The sequence below is a fragment of the Megalobrama amblycephala genome, linkage group LG5 (assembly GCF_018812025.1).
Source record: "Megalobrama amblycephala isolate DHTTF-2021 linkage group LG5, ASM1881202v1, whole genome shotgun sequence".
Lineage (NCBI taxonomy): Eukaryota > Metazoa > Chordata > Actinopteri > Cypriniformes > Xenocyprididae > Megalobrama > Megalobrama amblycephala.
The window spans coordinates 6,910,401-6,933,270 of NC_063048.1; the positions used below are offsets into that span (position 1 = coordinate 6,910,401).

The following is a 22,870-nucleotide window of genomic DNA, read 5'->3' on the forward strand; positions in this document are numbered from 1 at the left end:
TGGATTTTTTGAATATTTTGGATTGTAGAATTTTTTTTATCCTCCCGATTGTAAAAAACAAAAAAACTCCCTTTCTGATTATTATAATGTTAGTGCTGATCAAAACATTGTATCTGGATAAGACAATTGTTATTAATGTTTTTTAGTAATGGGAATGAGATTGTTTTACGATGCAGAAATGATAAACTGAGGGATGTGTTTTAATGACGTCACGATGATACTTTCCGTCTATTGGCTGCTGTACTTCCTTGTTTACCGTGTTGCTCATGTTCAATAAGCGCTACGGGAAAAACATCATTGCTGTTAATGGAGCGTTTATTGTGCGACAAACACAAGATAGTAGCGATATAATACAAACAACTGTCAACCAAGCCAACATATCTAAGGTTGTCGTGTAGTGCGCTCGCTGTCCGCTCGTCTTTAGAGGATTAAAGAGCGATGATGGCGTCCAGCTATAACGCGAAGGATGAGGATGGTCACCATCCGGGATCGGTGAGTTCCGGTGGCCCGGGCTCGGTCAAGAGCAAGAAGCCCGATAACACGGCCTTTAAACAGCAGCGTCTGCCCGCCTGGCAGCCCATTCTGACCGCGGGCACCGTCCTGCCAGCCTTCTTCATGATCGGACTCATCTTCATCCCCATCGGCATCGGACTCTTCGTCACCTCTAACAACATCAAAGAGTTTGAGGTGCGTAACGTCACCATAGCAACATTATGTCAAGTGAAGGAGTCATGTAACGTTATAGTTAATGTCGTCAGGTTTCAGAGTTGTTTTGTGTTGGTTCTGTTGTAGATCGACTACACTGGTGTTGACATGTCCAGTCCGTGTTTCAACTGCGCGCAGAACTACAGCTGGAACAGCACCAGCGTGTGTACCTGCTCTGTGCCCTTCACCCTAGACCAGCCTTTCGAGGTAAACACCATCTTCATCTTTCTCACACTAGAAAGTTTTCTGCATAGCCTTAAACACTTTCTGCACAACATTGGGTACCTTAAGACCAGATCCCAGTAGAAGCTTGTTTCCACCCCGGAATAAAAAAGAAAAAAGTTTTTGCTCATTTCATCTCACAATTCATTTTTTTCTTTCTTACAATTATTTTTTATATCCTTTTTGACTTTTGACTCTGATAGGTATAAATTGTGAGATGTTAAAGGGTTAGTTCACCCAAAAATAAAAATAAAATAATTAATTACTCACCCTCATGTCGTTCCACACCCGTAAGACCTTCGTTAATCTTCGGAACACAAATTAAGATATTTTTGATGAAATCTGATGGCTCAGTGAGGCCTTCATAGGGAGCAATGACACTTCCTCTCTCAAGATCCATAAAGGTACTAAAAACATATTTAAATCAGTTCATGTGAGTACAGTGGTTCAATATTAATATTATAAAGCGACAAGAATATTTTTGGTGTGCCAAAAAAACAAAATAACGACTTCTATAGTGATGGCCGATTTCAAAACACTGCTTTAGGAAGCTTCGGAGCGTTGCTTCTGCACATGCAGCTCAAACAGCAATGCACAACATTAATATTATGATTGGTCATATTACATAACATTATAAAGATGATCACAATCCAATCATATTCAAGCAATTCAAAACCATCAGTGTGAATCTGAAGTGTCTCAGCTGAAGGAAATAATCCATTATTCATCAGCATTAATATATTGGCCAAAGTTTCTTATCAGGCTGATAATAACAATAACATTAGAAATGAACATACTGTATATCAGCCGATATTATATTGTGCATCCCTAATAAACTCACAATAGACCCTTTTCACAGACTGTGATGACGCGTTTTAACTGTCATCAATATTGTAAATCCTGCAAAGTTTTATATATTTTAATTTTTTATACATTACATTTATAAGACTATACTTAGTTTTATATTACCTTTGCATCAAATTACAAAAGCGTTTTTAATACAGCGGCTATGGGAGTGACATCTTTCTCTCTTCTGAAGAGACAAGCTTCCATACATCTTAGTGCAAGAGCTTTAACTAGATGAAGAATTCAATTTTACAAATAACACAAAAATCGAGAGTGTCTTTGCCAGTATCTGGTGTGACCAACTTATACCAACAATAACTACAACCAAACGCTTCCTGTGACTGTGGATCAGTCCAGCTCTGCTTGGAGACATTTTAGCTCATTTCTGTGTGCCAAAATTTCTATTACGTTAGGGTCGGACTAAGCACTTTGCCTTGCCCATTCCAAAACATTACATTTCTGCTAATTTTATTGATGGTAAGCCATCCAAGCCATCCTGTTTCATATATACCAAGGCCGCAGCATTTATACTTCCACCACTGTGCTTTACAGTTAGGATGAGGTTCCTATTTTTTGTAACGGAAGAGTGTGGGTTTTGCTTGTCATGTAAACTTGTACTACCATTTAAAAATTTGGGGTGAGTAATATTTTTAAAAGTAGTCTCTTATGCTCACCAAGGCTGCATTTGTTTTAAAGTATTATTAGAAAATATTTTATATGATATATCAAACCAAATTAAATTTGCCGCATACCTAAAGTCCATACTGTTGGAACAGAGGCAAATATAGTTGGATATATTTATCTGTAGATCCATTAAGTTGCATTATTTACTTGGTCAGTGAACTGTTTAGTGGTGAAATCAATCGCCTAGAGTGGCATTAGTTTTCATATATTATGCATTAGCATTTTAGAGGACATTTCATTGATTGTACCTTTGAATAGTTTAAAATAGAATAGTTTCCCACTCATCAATTATATATAAACTGCCTGTGAACGTATGTCTATAACTAAGATTAAAATAGCCCCAGGACAAAGGTTTGTGGTTTGTCACTGGATGGTTTTTAATCCTCTGACATCTTTTCTTTTGTAGAGTAATGTTTTCATGTACTACGGACTCTCCAACTTCTATCAAAACCATAGACGTTATGTCAAGTCAAGAGATGACAGTCAGCTGAATGGAGATAAAAGCTCTTTACTGGTAAGTGCTTCAAGGCAGTGCCTTTCAGTGTCTTTTTGATGACTGACTAAAACATGAGTAAAGTATTCCTGGCATTTAGCTTTAAATGCACTTAATTTTGTTGTGCATTAAACATACAGTTCTGCTGAAATATGCTTTTTATGAAAAGTCCAATATGTAATGTCTTTATTTGCTTTTAGTTCCAATTTTCATTTTTTCCTTGAGTCATGACAAGCGTATGGCTAATAATTTGTGAGAAACTGTCATGGAATGAAAGCACAGTATGTCAGGTTTATACTATGCTTCAAATTTCAAGACATTGTTTTTAAGTCTTCATTTGTTCATTGTTCTGCAGAGCCCAAGTAAAGAGTGTGAACCGTATCGAACAAGCGAGAAGAAGCCCATTGCTCCCTGTGGTGCCATTGCTAACAGTCTCTTCAATGGTAAGACAAATATGTGCGAGTTCAGTGACAAGCTTATGGCTTAAACAAACAAACTGCTGTTTATTTTACAACATGAATACTAATGTACTGATAACACAAATGATCCACTGTGTACAAATGTGCAAACTTTCAAAGTGTTGATATTAAAAATAAATTTTGCTTGAGATTTGATATGTATTGCATTTTATTTTTAAATGAATACATTTTGCATTTTATGCATATCGGCTCTTAATGACCATGATGCTGATTTTATGTTTAAAATATTTTGGTCTAAATATTTGATCTGTGCATTAAGTCTTGCAGTGTAAACGCAGCCTTGCACCATGTGAATTTGTGAATATGAGCATCAAAATAAATCTTCACTGCTTGCACAAGCTGCATGAAACAGTCTTTCTGACTGCTTTCTGTAATTCATTTCCTATTTGTAGATACTTTGGAGCTGTTTTACATCCATCCAAACGGAAGCAGAATAGCTATTCATCTGGTAAAGACGGGCATTGCTTGGTGGACTGACAAGCATGTGAAGTTCAGAAACCCAGGAGGAAGCAACAACAACCTTTCCGTTGTGTTCCAAGGTACATAAAGCATAACCCTTTAAAGCCTGCAACCTGATCAAAACTTTGCTGAAAACCTGTTGTACACAATCTACTACATTGATAGTTTAGACTTTTTTAGCAAATAAACGGTCTTTTAGTATAATTGTACAAACGTCCCCCTTCAGCTTGTGGTTCACGTGTCTTTTTGCCATGAAATCATTACTGATTTTTGTGAAGTAAACGTAAGAACTTTTATATTGTTAGTAATATTTTAACATGAGCACTTACTGGACTGATTCAATATAGGGGAAAAACATTACAGTGATCAGAGCAATATGACCATGATTATAACCAGGGCCTAAAACTAACTTTTTTTCCACACCTGCCAGTATCAGGTGACTGAAAATGTATTGGCCATAAATATTTTTTACTGGCCATGAAACTATATTTGCAAAAACAGGCAGTTATGACACCAAAATTTTTAGATAGCAGTGAAAATTAACAATTCTCTATTCCAATTTCAATATCACAGCTATAACTACAACGTTAACTAATATCAATTTCATACATTATTGAAGTCAAGTAAACGGTCAGTAATAAAATAAGAACAAATAATCAAATTACAAGCAAAAGCACAAATAAATACAATGTAACAAAGAAACAAATGAATAAACAGTGATTTTCATGTTTTTCAGGTAGGTCTGTCAGTGGTTTTCAGGTACAGAAATTTAAAGGTGCCGTAGAATGAAAAATTGAATTTACCTCGGCATAGTTGAATAACAAGAGTTCAGTATATGGAAATGACATACAGTGAGTCTCAAACATCATTGTTTCCTCCTCCTTATGTAAATTTGATTTGTTTAAAAGACCTCTGAAGAACAGGCGAATCTCAACATAACACCGCAACAGTTGGGATTATTAATATGTACGCCCCCAATATTTGCATATGCCAGCCCATGTTCAAGGCATTACACAAGGGCAGCCAGTATTAACGTCTGGATCTGTGCACAGCTGAATCATCAGACTAGGTAAGCAAGCAAGAACAATAGTGAAAAATGGCAGATGGAGCAATAATAACTGACATGATCCATGATATCATGATATTTTTAGTGATATTTGTAAATTGTCTTTCTAAATGTTTCGTTAGCATGTTGCTAATGTACTGTTAAATGTGGTTAATAAAGTTACCATCGTTTCTTACTGTATTCACGGAGACAAGAGAGCCGTCACTATTTTCATTATTAAACTCTTGCAGTCTGTATAATTCATAAACAACTTAATTCTTTATAAATCTCTCCAACAGTGTAGCTTTAGCCAGTTAGCCACAGAGCACAGCCTCAAACTCATTCAGAATCAAATGTAAACATCCAAATAAATACCATACTTACGCGATTAGACATGCTGCATGACGAACACTTTGTAAAGATAAATTTTGAGGGTTATATTAGCTGTGTGAACTTTGTTTATGCTGTTTAAGGCAGTTGCGAGCTCGGGGGCGGGGGAGCACAAGAATTTAAAGGGGCCGCAGCCTGAATCAGCGCATATTTAATGATGCCCCAAAATAGGGGCACCCCTGAATGTGTCTTCAGACACATTCAGGGGACACCTTAGACTTATATTACATCTTTTGAAAACGCGTTCTATGGCACCTTTTAATAAAGTAAGCAAATGTAAAATAACTCTGCATAGACTTCACTGTGTAAATTCAACATCCTTATTAATTAATCCTTATTAAAGATACAAATGCGCTTTTCTCACACCCAAAGCGCTAACAGAGTAAAAGACAAGTAAATAATACAGTAAATAATACAATATACAACAACAATGTAAAACAAATCAAGTAGTTTGATTAACATTAAAAACACAGACAGCAGCAGGAATATTAGGCTGCTGTCACTTTAAGATTGAATGGACGGATCTAATATATTGATACTGTTACAAATCCATTTACTTTCTCAACTGTTTACATTCACTTAAGACATAACAAACTAAGTTTACTAGGATACTCCCTATGTTTGAACATAATTTTGTGTAAATTTGTGCAAGAAGACGTGAAAGAGTTCAGTTTAGTATTCACACTCTTTAAGACGTGGCGTTTTTGTGAGTAATGAAATGAGCTCCCTTTTGTATTTAAATATTTAAATTGTCAAGGCTTAAACTTTCATGAAGATGCAGCGCTGGCCCATCAACTGTCCCGAGCGTCGTTCACGTTCATGCATTGTTAGAATTCATAAAAATGTTCCTGGCCAACTGCCAATTGACACTGGCGAGTGTTAATTTTAGGCCCTGATTATAGCTTACATCAGTGCACGATTTTGGAATAAGTGGTACAAAGTTACTGCATTTTAAAATAGCCTATCTCTAAGTTTTTAAAGTTTCGCTGTCACTGTGTATTATTGCTAACCAGCATTATTTTTCATCACAGATACAAGCAAACCTGTAAACTGGGGCAAAGCCGTTTATGAGCTGGACCCGACTGATTCTGAGAACAACGGTTTCATCAATGAGGATTTCATTGTGTGGATGAGAACCGCCGCTCTCCCCACCTTCAGAAAACTGTACCGCATCATTCAGAAGAAGAAGGACAACCTGACCCCAACATTACCGCCTGGAAACTACAGTCTCGAAGTCATCTACAGTATCCTTCAGAATTTTGGATAATGCTTAGTAAATAGAAGACCCAAATAAAAATGCCCGGGTTTGCTGTATTTTATTCAAGGTATTGCACCTATAAAAACAGCTTTCTGTCAAATTAATAAATCATCACAGGGCTCCAGACTGCAACTAAATGGTCGCATTGTGTGACCTTTTTTTCTGCCAGCGCGACTAAATTTTGTTAGAGGTGATACTGGTAACTACTGATAAGAGCTGCCATTTCTGTATTATACGAGAAACATCAAATGGCAAACGGAATAAAACTGAAACGAAACAGCGCTACTCGTTTGAGCTGTGCAGCGCGGACCATTTATCAGCTTGCAGCAATAATAGGCAGTGCAGCGTGAGCTCAGAACAGGTACTTGGTGCACTCCTTCTCGATTACATGACACTGCTTACTACACACTGCTGGGTGATCCAATGAGAAAGCGATTGAATTCACTGAAAAATTAATAACATCTCTGCGAGATCTCATTCAAATTCAGCGCAGAATTCTCTGCTTTAAACCACAGATATCTGATCAAACAGCGCTGATGTGGAAACCAGGAGAAACATTGTGCCACGAACAAGTTAAGGAAAATCACTGTGGATTTAATGTAGTAACACTTACTGAAACTCTGTTATCGTGGCAGAGATAGTCGAATGCTTTTACGTTCATGCAAACTTTTGAGAGTGAAATTCAAGCACTTTTCAAGGACTTTTTAAAGTGCTTCACACTTTTTCCAGCACTTAAAAGCTCTAAATATTATCCAATTTTAATGTTATTTTTAATGTGATGATTTGTAAAACTAAAAGCTTAAAGATGAAGGAAAACTAACACTTCTAGGCAAATTGACTCCTTTAAAAAAAATCGGAAAAGTCTCATGAAAAACAAAAACTACTTCCAATTTTGACTGAATTACATAGAAAGCATAGCCTGAAGTGGTCATACTCAATTCTAGTTCGAATATGAGTCTGATACTGCTCCATTGGGCTTTGATTATGGGGGCGTATTTCAACCGATCCAGGAAAGACCTCAATTGCTCAATTGGATAGACCTACAACCAATCAGAGCTACAGAGTAAGTGACGTATGTTGAGCGACGCATAGTTGTCAACAGAACTCTTCTTAGCGACCATCGGGGCCAGCTGATAAATCAAACTTTTGCAGAATCCCGTAGGAAGGACGGCAAAGACATCTTTCCCATCGACAATGCCTTGATCGCGGTCCTCTGTTCCTTTTTTAAAATGAATGCGCTGTCGATATCTTCTATAACGGACGCGATGGCGGAATCTACACATCTCAGTTCTTCAACAGCCATCATTGTTGTAAACTAATTGACCTTTCGCAAAGACTCGCCCCCCTTAGTTACTGTTGCTTTGTCCGACAAGTCGTAGCGCTGTCACGCCACACAGAGTGGAAATACATCGCGGAGCAAAGAGGAAACTGACAACACATCGACAGACGAGACAGAGCAGGTTACTTATGATATTAAACAAAGTCCCAGCTTTCAAACTGTGTAGTTATTAAAAAAATTCAAACAATAAAAACCGTTTTGTGGCTCTTTAATGGGTTGTGACCATGATCGTGACAGATTTCTGTAGCGCCTCAGCTCAAGAGGCTCGTTAACCGATCATCTCTTCCTACTAGTCCATTTATAGCATCAAATAAACATGAATGAACATGAGAATGAATGTTGTTTCAAACGCGGAAAGACGTCAATATGCACAATTTTTCAAGTTTAACTTCACCGAGGTTAATCTTCTAACCCCTGACTGCTTTGTCGGACAAAATGGCGGATGACGTGGCTGATTACGTTTCTGGTGATAATCTGTCAATCATCGCCCTGACAATGTGATTGGTCCGAACAGTTTCTGTTCGGGCATAATTACTCCTCTACGGATCGAGTCCAGACCGAACTCCCCGACCTCAAAATGTTGTGGGCGGGGCTAAGTTCGGCTGGCATCCAGGCTATAGAAAGCAAGTAAAGAGCACTCCTTTTATAATCACTGAAGCTGTCGGTCAGTTCAGTATGGTTCATTTAATTAGAGTAGAATGTTTACATTTTTCCATATAAAAATGTTTTTGCATGTTACTGATAATAAGTTCATTTTATCTGCATCTCAATTCAAACTCGGTGCATTAGTGTCAAATTTCAAATGAATAAACGTAATATTATTAGTAACTGCACTTATTAATACAAAACAATAGTAATATGATTAAATTACCTTTATGATTAAAAAAAAACAAAAACCCAATCAGGTGCTGGCGCCACCTTCTGTAGAACTTAGTGCTCTCAAATGTTAGTCAGGAGTCCTGATTTCAGTACAATGTTTAAAAAAAAAAATTTAAATAAAGCAAAGGTTATTGAAGTATGTTTCACAAGAAAATACAATTTCAGTCTTTCTACTTACAAATTTCACGTTTAATTCAATGTTACTTGCCATTTCTTTGCCACTACTGACGTCATCATATGACATGTAAAAAAGGCCATGATATACTTCAAGAGAAACTGAGGAGGTGGTGTGACATCATTTCGAACATAATCAGGTCAAAACGAGTTTGTTTCAGGAGTTCGAAACAGCTTGCCAAAGTGAACTTTTCTGGTAAACAGGCTGGTAAACATCTTCAAACTACCATTGGTCCGTAGCGATGATATAATAGGTGGGTGTGGCTCTGGGGCTCCGCCTTCTTTGACGTGGAGATCTTTTCCAGTTCATTTCTCCTGTTCAGTCTGTCGAGGTCAGACACGAGTAAAAACATTAACAATCTGCAGAGCCGCCTTACAGTAGAAAATGAAGTTATAATTGTAATTCTGCAGCACACGTTTGCAAACTCACCTAAGCACCGCTCTCAGCAGTGTGGGTGGCGTCGAGATGTTCAGATATTTCAAACTTCTTTTTACCCCAAAGGAGTGAGGAATGAAAAAGAAAAACTTCACCATGAGTATATCGGGGTCTTTAAAGTGTCTTCTAAATATGAGCAAATGTATGTTGACTTGAAATACGATAACATTCTTTAATAATGTGAACTCAGATTACCCAGTGCGCAGCTTTGACGGCCGCAAGCGTATGATCCTCAGCACCATCTCCTGGATGGGAGGGAAGAACCCTTTCCTGGGCATTGCCTACATCACCGTGGGATCTGTGTGTTTCTTCCTGGGAGTGGTCCTACTGATCATCCACCATAAATATGGCAACCGCAACAACAATGCTGACATTCCCAATTAAATGCGAGTCAGCACACGGTGGTCTGTACACTGAAACAAGATGGCGTGAGTTATCTGTCATATCTCATGCAGGAAGATGCTCCTGTACACACTGGTGGCCAGAAGGACTGCTTGCAAAATTATTGTGTATGCACTGGCTGTTTTTAATGATCTGTTTTAAGCATTTCTTTCATCCACACCAAAGCTTTATATTGGAAATATGAGCAGTATCTTGATTGGTTTTGACACAGTTGATCTTTCTACATTAAGTATTTTGTGGTGAGGACAGTATGACGGCACTACGGAGTAACTGAATGATGTGTAGTCATACAGTAGGACTGTATTTGAGTGAATCCTTCACAAAAATGTCCAGGTCATATTTTGCCTAAAAACCAAACGAAAAGGGAAAAAACAAAACAAAGAAGCACTTTGTATTAGTCTTTTCGGTACTGAAATTTTTCCCTCTAGCATTTTGAGCGCTGTTGAACGGATTCTTGAATAACTCTGATTGGCCATTGTGATCACGCACTCAACAGATATGTCTCTGATTGGCCATTGTGTTCATGCGCTCCACATATATTTCTGTGATTGGCTACAATGATCAACACACGGGAGCGTTTGAAAGCAGACGTCTATCCACGGATCCGGACACCTGCTTTCATACACTCCCGTGTGTGTATCTGTGTAAGCGCTCGGTGACGAGCGTCAAAGATGTCTATTTACAACATGTTTTTGAAGTATTGATCATTGTAGCCAATCACAGACATATATGTTGAGCTCGTGAACACAATGGCCAATCAGAGACATATCTGTTGAGCGCGTGAACACAATGCCCAATCGAAGGTGTTTACGAATCCAATCAACGGTGCTCAAAATGCTAGAGGGAAATCATCACATTTTTAAAATTTCAGGACTGACTTTGTACCGAAGTCCCTACTTTTCACAACACCACTATATATTGACAGTTTCCATGAGCACATTTTCCCCTAAAAATTCACCTTGACATTTTACTTCTTAGTTTGTTTGTAATTCTTATGTCATTATTTTAATTACATTCTCTTTTACGATTAATATAAGCATAAACTACAGGCAAGTGCTACATATTCTATCATAGTGTATTAATTATTATTTATTTATTATTTTTTGCATTATTATAATAAGAATTTGGGGAATTGTGCTTATTTGTCATTGTTACAGAGCAAAACAAACATGTGGGGCTAAAAACATTTTTTTTTTTCCTTTTGATTTTGAGGTGAAATATGACTGATCTTGACTGGCTTTGTGAGATTCACCCATTTGGGTATTAATGCTGATGGTATGGTACAATCACATCAGGCATGGATTTTAATCAGTGATTTTTTATAAGAATGCAATATTCCTGATAAGACAGTTTGTCATGCAAATCAGCAAGGACTGTTGTACTGTATTATTTGAAATGCTAAACTGTGATGGTCTAGATATGCTTAAAGCTAATGTGTACATTTTGTTTCAGTTTCCTCTTTGAAAAGCTTGTTCTGTGCAATGTGTATTTAAAAAGGATATGTGTGTGTGTTTAGCAACTGCTATGAAATCCTTTATCCTGCTCAGTTCTGTGTGTCTGTTGTTTGGCCAAAGTCATATCATTTACTTAAAAGAGTTGTGTGATAATAAACGACAAAAGCATGAGAGATGTGCTGTGGTGCTTTAGGACTTAATCTTCATTTATATAGTGCTTTTCACAATACATATTGTTTCCAAGCAGCTTCACAGTGACAATAGGAAAATTAATTGACAGATTGTTTTGGATTTATAGCAGCAATTATCGAGCTAAGTTGGTTTTTGATTGAATCACTTCTGTTGTAAAAAATGTTAATTATTACTTTAGGGGCCGCTTAAATTACACCTTTCCTACTGAAAACTGAATACCTTTAATGCATTCTTGCCATTCATTTACATGTGTAGTCTATAGGTTTGCGTGTTTGAGCATGTACTGTATGTGCACAGAAGCTTGGTCTTTTTTTAAAAAGTGATATTGCCAAATTACCTGTCTGGTCCGCATAATACAGAAAAATTAGTTGTGCTAAGACTATGTTCCATATTACTAGAGAGAAGAACAGCACCATCCCAGGAGGGATGGATACCATCTCTTTTCAACAGGTCAGGTCTGCCCCAAAAACTTTTCCAATTGTCTATGAAACCTATATTATTCTGTGGACACCACTTAGACAGCCAGCCATTGAGTGATGATGATAATCTGCTGATTATCTCATCACTCCGACGAACAGGAAGTGGACCAGAGCAAATTACTTTTTCTGACATCGTACTTAAAGAGGTTCACACACCTCTTTAATGTTAAAATTAGTGCCGACGTGAATAATAGAGTATTTACGATTAGCATTAGCCGGCACTTTTAAATTTGCTTTGATGTCAGGCGCTCTGGCTCCCGGCAAACATGTGACTATGGTGGCTGGTGACTCTATTTTCACATTCCGTGTAATAGAATCACCAAATACTAGGGCACTTTCAATAGGATTCTCAGTGGGTGCGTCACTGAGTGGGGAGAACCTGTTTGATGTTCTAATCGGAACTGAACGGAACAGCAGTGTTTTATTCCGTGACTAGGCCACTAAACGCCTGCCTTGGTCCTGTAAGTGAAGTGTACAAATGTGAAGTGCTGGGTAGTAACTGATTACATGTAATTTGGATTATGTAATAAGATTCCAAAAATTAAGTATTTGCAATTAGATTATATTATGTTTTAAAATACTCTTAATCAGACTACAGTTACTTTTTTATTAATTGCATGATTATATATTATTCACACAATGGCAGTAAATCATTTGATTCTCACAAATTCTTTTTCATGTTCCTTTCTAAAAAAACATATCACTTGTATACATTCAGAAAGTCTTCTAGTTTTGTGAAATTGTAAATACAGACCAGCCACTAGTCAGGTGGCTGATAATTACATGGAAAATTGAGAGGCCACAAAGCATCTGACCACTGTATTTACAGAAATCATTTCACATTTAAAGGATTAGTTCACTTTCAAATTAAAATTTCCTGATAATTTACTCACCCCCATGTCATCCAAGATGTTCATGTCTTTCTTTCTTCAGGTTTTTGATGAAAACATTCCAGGATTTTTCTCCATATAGTGGACTTCAGTGGCCTCCAAATGGTTGAAGGTCAAAATTAGTTTCATTGCAGCTTCAAAGCGTTCTACACAATCCCAGACGAGAAATAAGGGTCTTATCTAGAGAAACCATCACTCATTTTCTAAAAAATATATATATATATATTTTTTTACATTTTAACCATAAATGCTCATCTTGAACTAGCTCTCTTCTTCTCTATTTGAATTCCAGCAGTGTAGACGCTGCCAAGTGTATTGCTGCCTTCCACAGGTCAAAGTTTGAACTTTGATTTGAAGTTTGATTGTCATATACAATATGCTAGTGCAAGTATCTAACAATTAGTTCAAACTTTAACCTGTGGAGGGCAGTAATACACTTAGCAGTGTCTACACTGCTGGAATTCTAATAGAGAAGAAGAAGAGAGCTAGTTCAAGATAAGCAAACGTATATAATTGTTATATTTTTTAGAAAATGATTGATGGTTTCTCTAGATAAGACCCTTATTCCTCGTCTGGGATCGTGTATAACATTTTGAAGCTGCACTGAAACTGTAATTTTGACCTTCAACCGTTTGGGCTTCATTGAAGTCCACTATATGGAGAAAAATCCTGGAATGTTTTCAGCAAAAACCTTAATTTCTTCTCGACTAAAGAAAAAAAGACATGAACATCTTTTATGACATGGGGGTGAGTAAATTATCAGGAAAATTTTATTTAAAAGTAAGATTCTCTTCTCGAGCCATTTACTTGAAACAGTAAGTCCGAACGAACCGATTCGCTAGAAAGAACCGGACCTCCCAAATATCCTGTCCAGAAGGTGGCAGTAATGCGCCTGTCTCTGCTTACTCTGCGTCAGACTCGAGCAGAAGAAGGAAGTGACATTTTCAAGTGTCCTTGTGCTGGTGCGGCTTCCTGAACGTTTCGGTCTGAAGGAGAAATCATCATCATGTTTAGGCACTTAAGGGTGAGATTTAAGATCTTTATGTCAGTTGTCATTGCATTTATCTGGCGAAAGCGATTGAGTGCCTTTTCATAACACAGCCTGATTAGATTTGTCCAGAATTAGAAACACCGTTAGCATAGTAGCAGCTCTCATGACCTCCTGCTCAGAATATTATGTATATAAGTATATTTTAATTTTATAAACAAAATAACTTTGTAAGAAATATAAAAAAAAATACTGTATTAGTGCATTGATGTGTAAATTTATGCTTTAGTTTCACTAATCTCTCTCAACCTCGATAGTTTCCTGGAGAGAATTAACGTTACACGGTTGACGTGTATTGTTATCAAAATGATTATGTACGTGTGTTGTTTTTGATATATACATTTTTTTCTGATTCTTGAGATAAGGGACAAAACATGTCCTACACATTTATGTTAAAAAATAAATACAAAATCCATCAAAATAAAAGAACTTAAAGGAAAATGGATACTCAGGTCATTCATTGCTTTTATTTTTAAATAATTTTGTTAGTAGTATATTTAAATACATGTTCTATACTTGGAAAATATATGTAATTTAGCCTGTCCTTAGCATGAGGTCACAATGTAAATTTGCCAAACAAAGTGTTTAAAAATACAACAAATGCAAAAAATATACACTTAAATTGAAAGGCAGAGATTTGTGATATATCAAAGAATACAAAAAATAAATCTCGAATTATATTTTCCATAAAAAAGGCTATAAGTTGTGTCCTCACTTTGTGCCAAGTTAATTCAGTCAGGAGTCAGTCAGTGTTTTAATTCTGAATAAATCCAATGTCAAATGTCATGGTCATCTTTAACCCTTTCCTATTTCCTGCTCATTGTGGATCTCACAGTAGCAGACGCATATAGTCCTGGAAGTTTTATTTTTTATATATATTTATACAAACAATGTAAAAGTCTCTGCGTCTGCGGTCACAAGCTTTAACATGTCAACTCCGTCATCCCAGTGTAATATTTTCTGTAAATGGTTGAGGGATAAATCTGGGCATTTGCAGCTACAACTGAGAAAGAATTTTTGTTCCACTGTACAAAACGTGGTTAAGGTGGAAAAATAATCTATTTTGTCAACTCTGTCAGACATCAACTCCATCGGGTTTTATGTCTGATGGTTGACAAGTGCTCTCAAAAAGACTATATAATGTGGTTTAATGTTTTTTGCATATGGGGAGTTCTTCTAAGGTTTGCTTCATGATTCTGTTTACATAAACTGTATGTTTGGCCCCAGCTGGACCTTTGTCAACTCTGTCAGTATTTAACACCGTCAGTCTTTAACACCTTCAGGTGAAGGTTTTTGTTAATTTTAAAAGAAATATATTATTCTTTTTCAGTTCATTGTTAAAAATATTAAAACATGATATCATGTCCGATTTACCTAAGAACATTGGTTATATATGTTTAATATTAAAAAGGAGGTTAGAGAATTAAGGAACTGAATTGTTCATAATAACCCTAACCCAAGAAAAAAAAAATCTATAATTAGCTCCTTTACTGAACACCATTATTGCATAATTGAAGACTTTACACTGTTGTTGGATGGATCAAATTAAAATATCATGCTTTTTAATGTGTCTGATGGAGTTGATACAAAGCTGAGACCTTTGTCTACAAATATATCAGTTTAAAAATAATGTATTATTAAATAATAAAAACTAACTTCTAAAACATGTTTTGTCCTTTATCTCAAGAATCTGTGATATATATTAAATCAGCTCATAGAGGTCCAGTGTAAGCAGATGAACAGAGTTTTTAGTGCACTGAAGTGTTTCAGTTTTTCCTCTTATTTTTGGAAGCTTTCCAACACGTGTTAATAAAAATAAAGAGTAATTGCGATTTTTTTTTTTTTTTTTTTTTTTTTTTTGCAGGAAAAGGTCCCTAAAAAAATGTTTGTAGATATAAACATTATAGATATAATTTTTTTTGTGAGACTAACTTGGAATTACAAGGAAAATAAGTCCAAATTGTAAGATAAAAAGTCTCACTTTTTTTTTTTATTTATTTATTTTTTTTTTATTCCATGGCAGAAACAAGCTTCTACACTCTTGATAGTTTATGCACATGAAATCTATTCGGATAATAAGCATTGCTGTTGCTGTTGTTTTCCAGACCCTCCAGCAGGTCTCCAGGCGGACCATATCCAGTAGCGCACCCAGACAGCTGGAGAATAAAGTCCCGGGCAAGCAGAAGTTGTTTCAGGTTAGTTCTGATCTAATCCAACTAGACATCTAGTCAAATCCTAAGATTTCACAGGTTAAGTTATTACGTCTATTTATTCCTCTTTGGCACTCGCTAATGGTAATGTACAAGTTAAGACTGTAATTTGTTCCCAGGTTCTGGACTGATATTGTGGATGAACAGATAAGTACGAAATGATTCGCTAGTAGGGTTCACCTGTATAGTAGGCTGTATTACTAATCATTGCATGTATCATAATACTGAAATAGTATGAAGTGTCAAATTAAACAAGTAGCGTAAAGCTTCACTTATTCTATAATTGCGATTTCACTGGCTTTGATGCTGGCACATTCTGCTTATGGCAGTCTGGCGCTAAAATGAGGGTGGCTGTTGTTACATTATGCTGTTATATTCTAAATCTTGAAAATAAAAATCTTTTCATTAAATTGTTACTATGTGACTGAGATCAATTTTGTTGAGTTTGTGTTGGTGGTCTCGCCTACAGGAGTAAAATTGACCTTGATAGTACTTTTATTAAAGGAGATCTGTAGCATTATTCTTACTTCCTTTAGTGCAAATGCATAATTTGGCTTTTCCTCTTTAAACTGTTTTTATGCTTGACACTTGTGGCCTCCCTAAAATTAAGTGTTGAAGTGTCAAATGCTAATATGCCGTTTCTGCTTCTTTCAGGAAGACAATGGCATGCCGGTTCATTTGAAGGGAGGCGTTACAGATGCTCTCTTGTATAGGGCGACAATGGCCCTCACTGTCTTTGGTAAGCTATAAATATTTGGCTTACCATTTTTGCGTTCATTTATGTTATTTGTGCTTTTATCTGGAGTCCATTTCACATGAGAAGAAGTCATAATGAAGGCATTCAACATTGACAGCTTAAACTTTTAGAAAATAATCAAATTAATTTACACAAAGTGCTACACATTAATGTAACAAAGTGGTTTACTGGTAAAATTAAAATATAGAAGAAAAAATGTGTAATTATCTTTATAAAAAATAATGTTTTAATAATGTAAATATGTTTAATATTCCCCTTATATCATGGTCATTTGCCAGCATTGACAACTTAAAGCTGCTATTGATGTTTGATGTATTTAGGTTTTTTTTAAAATATTTATTTATTTAAGATGAGCTGTTCTGCTAGTTCATATAGTTTGATTTGTGTATTTTGTTGAGAAACATATGATCAAACTGTATATTTCTGAATGTAACCACAGCAGTTACAGTTGCTTACAGTTCAGTGTCTTGCATCAAGGGTTGTTCAGGACACTGTCATATTGTTTTGTACTTTGTACTCTTTCCAGTCTACAAAATGAACTGAATAACTTTATTCTTTCCCTCTATAAACAACAACTCCTCTTCTCTCCTCAGGGTGCGGTTATGTGGTATATGCATTGATCAGCGCAGCACTGCCCAAGAAGAAGGATTGAACATGCATCTCTATTCATGTGTCTGAGTTGTAAAGATTATTAATCCTCAGAATTATGTCTTGTCATTTATTTTGAATACATTGGATTAATATTTATTGATTGTACTGTAAAGCGCAATCATTATGTAATAAAACGTTCCACTGTACTGACAGTCTATGTGTTTTTAAGGTCTCCTCTTAACCATAGTTTCACTATATTCTGTTAGATTTAAAGTCTGATAAAGCGGAAGTAACAACATATCTTTTCTTCTGCATTGTGACGTATATTCAAGTGTAACGAATTATCGTATAAGAAAAAATGTAGGGCAGAGATTTAGTTCTATGAATGGGCTGTTGATTGGATGTTGAGATGTGGGTGTGGCTCGTAAGTGGAGGCAGAGGAAGGTGAGCTTGCAGGGGTGCAGTGTAACCAGATTAAATGATTGGAGGAGTCCTGCATACATCACCAGAGAGGAGTCTGTGATTTTCAATGGAAGATCCATTGACATTTTGAGGTAAAAAATAAAAATGAAACCCATGCATGGATTATTTTGCATACAGGTCACTATAGTGGACAGCTATTTAAAAAGCATTTTCTTGCATATGCATGGGTTTTGATGGTATAGTTGCAGATCAACCTCTACAGTGGACCCTAGTGCATCATCCTATACGTTGCCATTAAGTGGCAAGCCGTTGTATGTTAATCCCCCCCACCCCAAACCAAGATGGCCGATGGCCAGTTAGAAATGTCAAGTTGCTCTGGAATATCCATCCATTCCTTCTATCCTAGGATAGAAATGGTATCAAGCAATATCTAATGAGTCATATCACAGTTAAATTTTCCAAGTATTATTTTTAGATTCAGAGGAAATTCTGATTCATCATCTGTCCACTAAAGTGGACATCATGCAATACTGGCTATATTTCAACTACAATTCATACTATTACTGTTTTTTGTTTGTTTGTTTGTTTTTTTATACTTCATCTGCAGTAACTTTTTTGACTAAATTTTTTTTTTTTGGGGGGGGGGGGGGCGGTTATTAGAATGTAATTTGCATTAACAATGTGATTACGTATGTAATGTATGTTACAAGCTATTACAAGTAAATGCATGTTACTTGTAATGCATTACTTGTTACATCAAAAAGTAATCTGATAATTTAATGCATGTTACTTGCAGTGAATTACTTGTTAAATCAAAAAAGTAATCGGATTACGTAATGCATGTTAGTTGCAATGCATTACTCGTTACATCAAAAAAGTAATCAGATTACGTAATGCATGTTACATGCAATGCATTACTCGTTACATCAAAAAAGTAATCGGATTACGTAATGCACGTTACTTGCAATGCATTACTTGTTAAATCAAAAAAGTAATCAGATTACTTAATGCACGTTACTTGCAATGCATTACTTGTTACATCAAAAAAGTAATCTGATAACTTAATGCACATTACTTGTAATGCATTGTTACATCAAAAAATTTATCTGATTATGTAATGCACGTTACTTGTAATAGATTACCTTTTTAATGTAACAAGTAATGCAATTACGTAATGCACATAAAGAGTAATGCATTACTTGTAACACTGAAAAAGTAATCTGATTACGTGTTACTTGTAATGCGTTACTTTACTCCTTACATCAAAAAAGTAATCTGATTACGTAATGCATGTTACTTGTAATGCGTTACCCCCAACACTGCTCATTTCAGATGAGATTGAAAACACCTGAGGTTTTCTCAGAGGAGAGCTATGGTAGAAATGTGTCTATCTTGAACATAATCAGAATTATCAGCTAATAAGGGTAAATCAACATACTCCAGTAGATTGGAGGAAGCGTGAGCATTTTCTACATAATCTGAGTTTGGTTTCCACAGTTGTACCTTGACAGGTTGTAGAGATCTCTGGAATCACATCCTCATGTTCTGATATCAAAGACATGCGTCAACTTGTATGAATTTTAATTGCATAATATTTTTTTTGTACTTTTCACAAGAATTTATATATTTTAATTTATTGGTTTGTAAAATACACACAGTATTGGTGTGTTATTACTGTATTATGTTTAATACAGTATATCTTCAGTTAAAACCATAAATGCAAGTCCACTCAAGTGGACATCTGAAAATCTCCTTGAAAAATGTGTAAAAAAATTAAAGAAATCCTGACTTAAGTTATCATAATCCATGCATGAAAGGGTTAAAAATAGGTGGTTTTAAAAACACATTCATTGCAATACAGCATCTCATCTTGATCCCATTATTTTATTTAACATTTTGCTGAACTGAAGCAAAAGTGTTAAAAATAAGACTGTCCCTACATATGTGTAATTTATAAATATATATATGTTACCTTTATTTCAAAATTAAGTTTGATTGGGGACATTGGAATTTGCCTGTCAGGTGCATCAAAAAGTTTGTTATTATTAGGATATAATCATGAATTTGTGTTAATTGGGTTATAGGTGCATGAAAAATCATGTGGCATGAAACTTGATTAACATTTTATGTAAAATATCATTGTTTCATGGGGACATAAAATCCACCAAACTGTAGGAATGACCCACAAACTTAAAAATAATAAGTTCATAAGTTGGTAATTGTAGTATTTATGAGAAAAATGGATCTGTGGTATAAAAACGCCATTGTATAACGTGACCTGATCTCCCTCTATCGGCAGCTTACGACACACTTAAAAGTAGGCTACATGCTTTACCATCGAAGAATGTGTTTCTAGTACGCAGCTGTAGTATGTGATTTAGCATGCAGTCTCTCGTGAGGACTTATACTTTGTTTGAAGTGTAGTCAGCTTCGTTATTAACAAAATAGTTAATAATAACAAAACACCCCCCTACACAATAAAACTGAATCGACGGTTTCCCCCCTCAAATAGCCTATATGTCTAAATACGAGGATTCAGTACTAAGGTATTGAAAGTTTACGCTAAATTATTGAATTACGTAGGCCTATGTAAATTAGATAATTTACTTTACGTATGTACATTAAATGTAGCCAATATATTTTACTCATTCTAATATTTTTTTTTCCGAGTGCTCCACTTTTCTGAGCAGAAACTGAGACATTAATATGGAAGCTTGATAGAATGAATATATAGTAGCCTATTAAAACTTAAGCATCACCTCATCTGCATCCCACTGAAGTGGATTTCAGCACATTCTTCCCGTATCTCTGTTTTAAAAGTGGGGGCTCCATTCTTTAGGAATTTCGTAAGGGAGAAAAGTTGGGAACAACCCCCTATTTAGTGTCAGGTTGTGCTCAGATACCTCCCATTCTCTCAGAGGTTTCCCTCACTGCTGGAGGAGCGCGAGGAGCCTCTCCTTCTGTCTGTCTGGAGCGGGACTTCACTTCATCCTTCACTTTCCATTTGTGATACTGACGAACTTTAACAGGTCTGATTACGCTTTCTTTACTTCATTCAATCACTTCTCTAGATTTGCATGGGAAATGTAATTCAGTGAATGAAATAAACGTTTAATATTTATAAAAATGACCGCATGTTTTAATGTCTGTAATTTCGTAGTGAGTTGTGTGGATGTGATATGTTTAGTGTATTTAATCACATTTTATAAAATTATTGTATGTTTCCTTTAGCACTTATTTATGAAATCGTGCAATTTGAGCAAATAGGCTACTAGAGGAAAAAAGCTTTTAGTTTAAATGTTTAGCAGAAATCATACTGAGATATTAATTAATTCACGTTGGTCCCATCTATAGCCTATTAATCACAATAATAATTTTTAATATTCACTGCACTTGTGTAAGGCTCCACATGGAGGCGCTCGTGAGCCGTAACGCAAATCTCTTTCTCAATTCTGCACTGTAATTCGGTTACTAATCTAATAGTCATTTACATATTCATTGTTTAAATGAATGTTTAGGCCACATTAAGTACAGAATAAAAAGTACACCAAGAATGTTTTGGGATGATGATGATGATGATGCTACTGTGCAGTGAATACAGAAATAAGGTTGATTTGTTTTTTCTTCTCTTTGTAGATTAATTAATGAGCTGCTGACTGTGTGTGTATAAACATGGAGATCAGGCTGTCTTTGGCCGCTGCTGCACTCTTTACTCTATTACTGAATTCAGTCGAGGCTCAAGGTATAGTCACATGCGGTCTATCTCTCTTCTATTTTAAACTTTTATTTATTTTTTACAGTGAAATAGCCTGTTTTTGGACACTAAGTGTATATGCAACCTTAACTTTCTGAATATTGTATATGAAGCTGTATTAATACTCAGACCATACTTAAGTTATATAATTGACTTCTACAGTACATAGTTATGTAGGGTGAATTCAGGTTGATTGGGACACTTTTCCCCAGTTATCTCAATGGCAAAAAGTGTCCCAATCACCCTGAATTCACCTTACTATATAAATCATAGATATATATATAGTAGATTCATAGAAAGATATAGTTCAATAAGCTATGAAATGAAGATTTACTAACAAAGTATGTGCTATATTTGTTAAAAAATTTTACTCTTTATGTTAAGTGTGATTTCAGTGCTCCTAAAGGTACACTTACACACACACACACACACACACACACACACACACACACATATATATATATATTTATATATATAAAAAAAGTCATGTAATCTGCCGTTTGTAGCGAGGCATGTCTCTGCAGCAGTCTGGGATTGTCATCACCTCCTCTACGAGTCAGTTATTGTCCAATGAATTACCACAGTAATTACATGAAGAGCTCGAACGAAAACATTATTACAAAAGCATCATTATTAAACAACAGAAAAAGGTGCAGACCTTTTAATTGAAAAACTGCAGACCTCTTAATTGACTTTTGCAGTATGAGTTAGGATTTTTAACAGCTCAAAAGTGTCCTTAGGGCAAAATTCAGTCTGATAGACGACAGTTTTTGTTTTCTTGCAGAGACTCAATTCTCTTAAGTCAAACTCAAATGTGCAGTAATCAAGAGTTAAAAGATATGCGACAAAATCACTTAGTTTTGAACTGTTTGAAAACTGTGTAGCAGGATCAGGGATGCCAGATCCCAGAAAAAAATTTCAGCCCAAAACCTACTCAAAACGCGCCTAAGGAATGAAAACTAGCCTAATCCCCCCCATAAAGGGTCTTAAAATAAACATTTTTATAATATTTATTTTATGCTTTATTTTTTCTAAATGTATAGCTACACTATAAAAATTATTTTCACGATTTATCACAACATTTCTATAAAACATTTCGATTTATTAACATTCTTTAACATTCTTTTGTCAAATCAACTTCAGTAATTAATGTGGTTCAGATAACATAATATTTTGAGTTTCTGTTGATTAAACCAATCACCTTCATTGTATTAACTCAAATTTTTAATTTCAATGAACTCAAAATTTTAAGGCGAGGTAA

General features: G+C 35.6%; 3 protein-coding genes across 7 annotated transcripts in view; all 3 read left to right on the forward strand.

The window, feature by feature from the left end:
- Positions 1 to 200: 200 nt before the first annotated feature.
- Positions 201 to 11,440, forward strand: tmem30aa (transmembrane protein 30Aa). Its single transcript, XM_048190525.1, has 7 exons — positions 201 to 687; positions 793 to 912; positions 2,864 to 2,971; positions 3,306 to 3,393; positions 3,822 to 3,968; positions 6,355 to 6,567; positions 9,600 to 11,440. The coding sequence occupies exons 1-7, from the start codon at positions 439 to 441 to the stop codon at positions 9,791 to 9,793; spliced, it is 1,119 nt and encodes a 372-aa protein (XP_048046482.1). The 5' UTR covers positions 201 to 438; the 3' UTR covers positions 9,794 to 11,440.
- Positions 11,441 to 13,736: 2,296 nt separating this feature from the next.
- Positions 13,737 to 17,638, forward strand: LOC125268375 (cytochrome c oxidase subunit 7A2, mitochondrial). Its single transcript, XM_048190526.1, has 4 exons — positions 13,737 to 13,850; positions 15,980 to 16,069; positions 16,739 to 16,823; positions 17,435 to 17,638. Exons 1-4 carry the CDS (start codon positions 13,833 to 13,835, stop codon positions 17,491 to 17,493), a joined length of 252 nt encoding a protein of 83 aa, XP_048046483.1. The 5' UTR covers positions 13,737 to 13,832; the 3' UTR covers positions 17,494 to 17,638.
- Positions 17,639 to 20,728: 3,090 nt separating this feature from the next.
- Positions 20,729 to 22,870, forward strand: part of col12a1a (collagen, type XII, alpha 1a) — a 99,883-nt gene continuing 97,741 nt past the window's right edge. For all 5 annotated transcript variants that reach the window (XM_048190528.1, XM_048190529.1, XM_048190531.1 and 2 more), the window contains exons 1-2: positions 20,729 to 20,884; positions 21,492 to 21,597. In XM_048190528.1, the coding sequence (XP_048046485.1) occupies positions 21,528 to 21,597 (70 nt within the window). In that variant the 5' untranslated portion in view covers positions 20,729 to 20,884; positions 21,492 to 21,527. The remainder of the gene's footprint in view (positions 20,885 to 21,491; positions 21,598 to 22,870) is intronic.

What these genes read in the sequence shown, in the direction of transcription:
- tmem30aa (XM_048190525.1), top strand. Translation starts at nt 439, where the DNA reads ATGATGGCGTCCAGCTATAACGCGAAGGATGAGGATGGTCACCATCCG. An exon ending in CCTTTCCGTTGTGTTCCAAG is followed by an intron (nt 3,969 to 6,354) that starts GTACATAAAGCA and finishes TTTTCATCACAG; the next exon opens with ATACAAGCAAACCTGTAAAC. An exon ending in CAGTCTCGAAGTCATCTACA is followed by an intron (nt 6,568 to 9,599) that starts GTATCCTTCAGA and finishes ATGTGAACTCAG; the next exon opens with ATTACCCAGTGCGCAGCTTT.
- LOC125268375 (XM_048190526.1), top strand. An exon ending in GCAAGCAGAAGTTGTTTCAG is followed by an intron (nt 16,070 to 16,738) that starts GTTAGTTCTGAT and finishes TGCTTCTTTCAG; the next exon opens with GAAGACAATGGCATGCCGGT. An exon ending in AATGGCCCTCACTGTCTTTG is followed by an intron (nt 16,824 to 17,434) that starts GTAAGCTATAAA and finishes TTCTCTCCTCAG; the next exon opens with GGTGCGGTTATGTGGTATAT.